At 33.5% G+C, this 5035-nt stretch overlaps 2 protein-coding genes across 3 annotated transcripts in view; one reads left to right on the forward strand and one right to left on the reverse strand.

Annotated features, from left to right (window-relative positions):
- The window catches only part of LOC122086234, a 14120-nt gene extending 10142 nt beyond the window's left edge, over positions 1-3978 (forward strand). The window contains exon 8 of one of the 2 annotated variants that reach the window (XM_042654972.1): positions 3839-3978. In XM_042654972.1, coding sequence (XP_042510906.1) covers positions 3839-3847 — 9 coding nt within the window. In that variant the 3' untranslated portion in view covers positions 3848-3978. Of the gene's footprint in view, positions 1-2939; positions 3147-3838 lie in introns of those variants that run through there. The other variant, XM_042654973.1, reaches the window with a different exon arrangement.
- Positions 1439-4473, reverse strand: LOC122086233. The gene is made up of 7 exons (XM_042654967.1): positions 3819-4473; positions 3576-3662; positions 3254-3460; positions 2994-3146; positions 2336-2389; positions 2039-2185; positions 1439-1913 (listed from the first exon to the last, which is right to left on the reverse strand). The coding sequence occupies exons 1-7, from the start codon at positions 3990-3992 to the stop codon at positions 1533-1535; spliced, it is 1203 nt and encodes a 400-aa protein (XP_042510901.1). The 5' UTR covers positions 3993-4473; the 3' UTR covers positions 1439-1532.
- Positions 4474-5035: the final 562 nt, after the last annotated feature.

The following is a 5035-nucleotide window of genomic DNA, read 5'->3' on the forward strand; positions in this document are numbered from 1 at the left end:
AAAAAAAAAAAAAAAAACCCCTAGTATAGTAGTATCATTAAGACTCAAGACTCAAGTGGGATTTTTTCAATATTCAATTTTGAAAATTCAAGAGAATTTTTTGCAAGCGTTTTTTTGTTTTTTAGGTGATAAGTGTTTTTTGTAATTTATTTTAGATATGATATTCTTGACATGTGAAAAATGATAGGTTTGAATTATATTTTACAATTACAATAAAGTAATTCTGATTTAATTAAAAGAGAGGGGAAAAAGAAAAACAATATGCATTATTGATAGATGAATTATGAATCGTAGAAGGTGCCAATAGTGCTTTTATTATATTGTTTGTTTGGATTTGAACACTTTTCATTATTTTCTCTCTTCAATTACATTTTCTATTTCAAAATCTCACCCCAACATACAGTCACACATGCATCCTTATTAGTATGTGTGTGTGTGTGTGTGTGTGTGTATATATATATATATATATATAGACACGTATGTCGTTGGTATATAGTAAACAAGCGGACAACACCAATGGAGGTGTCGGATGAAGTATCATCTAGGAGGGTAGGGGGTCATTTAAAAAAAAAGCAAGATAGAGAGATAGACCTAATGCGTACTAACTTAGGAATCATATTTAGATTAGCTGAATTGGCCAATTTGAATTGGATCCCAACCCTGATCATCACCAATTCAAATATGGTTTGGGTTGTGTGATTTGTTTTAGCTCCATTTAATTGCTTTGGAAAATCTTGCAAAACATCTTCATTCATTACCTTTAATCCTTAATGATTTGCTGTCCTCAAATCATTTGAAACTTGAGATGAGGTTGGGCAAATCATTGGGGTGCCCAGCCTATGCCACTCTCTCTCCTTACACTTTAGAAATACTGTAATTAATTAAATTAACTGCATACCTTTTTTTGGGGGCAGGGGTGTTAAGTACATAAGAAAACCATTATGAACTATAACAAAAAAATGTGATCAAAAGCTGTCCCCAACCCACGTAAAAACAAAATAATTCATTTAAAAACCTTATTTGCCACAGTAATTCATGATGCTTGAATTTATATCTTTCATGTTTGCCTCTCTTTTTTTTTTTTTATGAAGAAATAGTTTGTTCTGATTATTATTAGTTAATTTTCCACTTCCACAAAAGCAAGTTTTTCTGTAATTGTTAAATCCAAGGGATGAAGAGAGGATTTTTAAATAATGGAGAGTTTGTTTTTTTGAATGAGGGAAAGGGGGGAAGGGGGGGGGTGTTTCCAATTCATCTTCATCATTGCTACAAATTAGCTTCTTGTTCATGTTATTACAAAAGTGCCATTGGATTCTATTGCATTGATTGTAGTCTATCAACTCTTACAGTGCTTCTCTCTGTCCTACCTCAATATCATTTCTCCATCGCTCGCTTTCCTTGTCAATCTTTATGAGAGAGAAAGAGATATGAATGCTTCTTCAGTAAATAAAGTTTAATAGAAGTTGAAAATTGTGATTAACATCATGGATGTCATGTCTATGATCACAATGTTATTATTGACAAATCCTTAATTAGCAAGTTCCCCCAGGACCACCATAAAAGAAAGTATGCCTCCAAAAATCATTAATGTAGGGAAAATCTTCCGCAATAAAGCATCCATTTGTGACCGTTTCAAGGCTAGCATCATTAGGACCTCGAGCAATATCATCGTCTCCGTTAACTCGGACTGCTCTGAAATACGCAGTTTTTTTGTATGCTGGAAGTCCACCCTCTGAAAGGAAATGTCCGCTCCCCATTGGAGGATCTTGTTCACCTTGGGGAGTATAAACCTCTCCTCTCCAGCCAACCACAGGAGCTGATTCTCTTATACTATTGAATAATTCTTTTGGCCAATACCCGATATTAGTACTTTTTTCTCCAAGTGCGATCCACCAGTTTCTACTCTTCTTGTCCTATGTATGAGTCCCAAACCAACAAAATTAAGAACATAAATATGAAGTCACCAATTCACCAATTAGAAATCAGTACAGAGCATAATATATGGTTTCACATATTAAGAAACAAACTTTATCTTTACCTGGTAAAGAAAGACTGGCACTGAGTATGGATCTTCACCGTAGGTAGAAGTTTGGCTGATAACCGTACCAAGTGGTGTATCTTTGTTAACTTGGACGAAACCACTGCAGATGGAATTGAAGCAGCCAGTCTTTTGAGACCCATCTGCCTAATATTTCATTATATTATTATTATTATCAAGAAATAAATTACGCAATAGAAATACATTCATTCGTTAATTGCAAAATAAATAAATTTAATTAGAATTAAAGTTAAGCTGAGGCAAACTGCTAATAGAACTTCAATTCGTTCGACTTACAGTCCAATGCCCAAAGAAATGGGTTTTGGTGTCACCGTATAATTTAGGATTCACCTGCACACCGAAAATAATTTAGATCGAAGCTAGAAATTGGCAATTGTACACAATTCATCAACAGTTTCAGTTATATATATATATATAGAGAGAGAGAGAGAGAGAGAGAGAAACATAAATAAGATCATATACATGCAATGTATATTCTTTACAAGAAAACTAATAAATAAGTTGTCAGCAAATAGATTCAACAATGTTTGATGAATAATATTGAATCAAGAAATTCATCCAAATATATATATATATATATATATATATATTGAATCAAGAAGACAAAAAGATGGAAGTTCGTCCACCCAACCGTGTTACAATGAAAAAATTATTATTATTAATGGGTAAAGATTGGGTATGCCGCTGATATCAAGTCTCATTATGTCTATCATCTCTCTTCCCTTTTTCTGAAATGACCCTCATATCCTTCTTGAATGATACTCTATCATGTGATCCTATTGGTGCTAGCCGCTAGCTACTTGATATCGGCGGCATACCTATCCCTCTCCCTTTATTAATATTATTATTATTTATTTATTTATTTGTTGTCAAAGTTTAGTAGAATCAAAGGATATATACGAGCAAACAGGGAAAGACGGAGAAGAGAACTAACATGCCATCCAACTTGTACGTGGTTTTGTCCACCTTGTGCCCAGATCATAGCTCCACTGTATTGATTAGGGGAGACTGAGGGATTGTGTATACTCAAGTATGCTGAACCTCCATGATACTTCAAGTTTTCATTTTTCAGTTGATAGCCTGCAAACTGAGTAATGTGTGTGAGTGTTAATTGCAAATCAACATGAAAAGTAGTATTTTTTTTTTTTTTTTGGGTGGGGAAGGAGTGGGGGAAGAGGGTTTGGGAAGACTTACATGTTTACCAGGTCCCTCATCTAAGAATTGATGAAAATTTTCAGAAGAATTTGAATAGGATTTCCACCTAATTAAATCTTCTTTTGTTGTCCTTCTAATGGGAACTGTTCCTGATGGGCAACCCCCATCATCAAGACGGAGATAATCAAGGGGATCTACTTCTGAAGAAGTTTCATTGTGAGTCTGTCTTGGAATCGAAGAACTCATCTGCAATTTTGATCCAGTCATGTCATGTTAATATATAAGATAGGTTTAAAAAAAAATAAAAAAATAAAAAAAAAAGGACCCATAATTTAAGTGATGACACAAATGATCTCTATACCTCAGGTTTGTGGTTCTTGAGTAACGGATTGTCGAAGGCTGATTGTTTGTAGAAATCAACACAATCATAGATTTCACCATATTCCGTCTGTAAGAATCCATATAATTAACAAATCATCTATCATTGATCATTCTATCCTTGTTTATCAAGAGAAGGCCTAGTAGTAATGTTGTATGCATGTAACAATATAGTTCACGTGACGGTTTGAATAAAAATTGTTGATGATGAGAGAGTGATGTACACCTTGATACTCTTGACTGCAGGCTTGTTGAGATATTTGAGTTGTCTCTCCAACTCAAGATCTTCTTCTTTTTCCTCCATGGTGGTGAGGCTTCTTACTCCATAGACTCCATTGTAACTTAGAATGATTGAAGAAGATGCTAACAAAGCTAAGAGCGTGATTAACAATAACGCCATTATAGACAAAGATATCTAAAATCTTTATGGTTTCGCACTCTAGCCTTACTATTGATCAAGTATGTAGTATATGATCTCTCTACATATATAGGCTATAGGGAATTCCATCCAACTGCATCTTCAGGCACCTTAGCAAAGTGGATTCAGTGCATTGAGCTGTATTTCATTCTAATTTCTAAATCACTAGCCTTGAGACCCATTTCTTTGGCAACCAAGACCTTGCTATATTTGTTGCGTATCTGAATTCTGAAGTGGCATAAGATCTCTCTCTCCCCGCTCGCGCCAACTAGCCTCTCATGAAAGCCTGTCTCCCATACATAATTGCATATATCTCCAATTATCTTGCCTTACCAGTTCAGAGATATTATCTCTTGCCTTACCAACTCATACGATATTATCTCTTGCCTTATCAACTCATACGATATTATCTCTTGTATTATATTTCCTTATCTATCTCATAGTAAGTTTGGTTGAACGGCAATAATCATACTATTATATCATACTATACTATTATATAAAAGTATGTACTCATGTTTCGTGGCTAATCTTTTCTTTGACTTTTTTTACCCCTCTTACTTATTTAAATACATCAAATTTTTCATTATCTTTTTAGTCAAAAAAGCAAAAAATATATATTTTGAAGAGTTTTCATAATACAAAAAAGAATCTTACTAAAATTTCTCACTAAAACAAATCTATATATTTAATATATTGCTATCTCTCTCTCTCTCATCTTTTATTATATTCTTTCTTTATTAATTTACGTCTCTCTTCACTATCTTGCTATATTTTATCTCTTTCTATTTTTACTAAAACAAATCTATATATTTCTATATTCTCTCCTCTCAATTGCTGCAGAAAACTTTGATTGTATTAGGAAGCAGGCCTCATCGGTCTGATTGTTGCTATACTGTTTCTCTCTCTCTCTCTCTCTAATATTAGTTTATAATAATAACAATTTTTTTCTTCATAAAATATTTCTTTTCTTTATTTAATTCTAACACTCTCTACTTTCTCTAAGATTCCCACGCCACCTTCTATAA

Source organism: Macadamia integrifolia, chromosome 8, assembly GCF_013358625.1.
Source record: "Macadamia integrifolia cultivar HAES 741 chromosome 8, SCU_Mint_v3, whole genome shotgun sequence".
NCBI classification, from domain to species: Eukaryota; Viridiplantae; Streptophyta; class Magnoliopsida; order Proteales; family Proteaceae; genus Macadamia; species Macadamia integrifolia.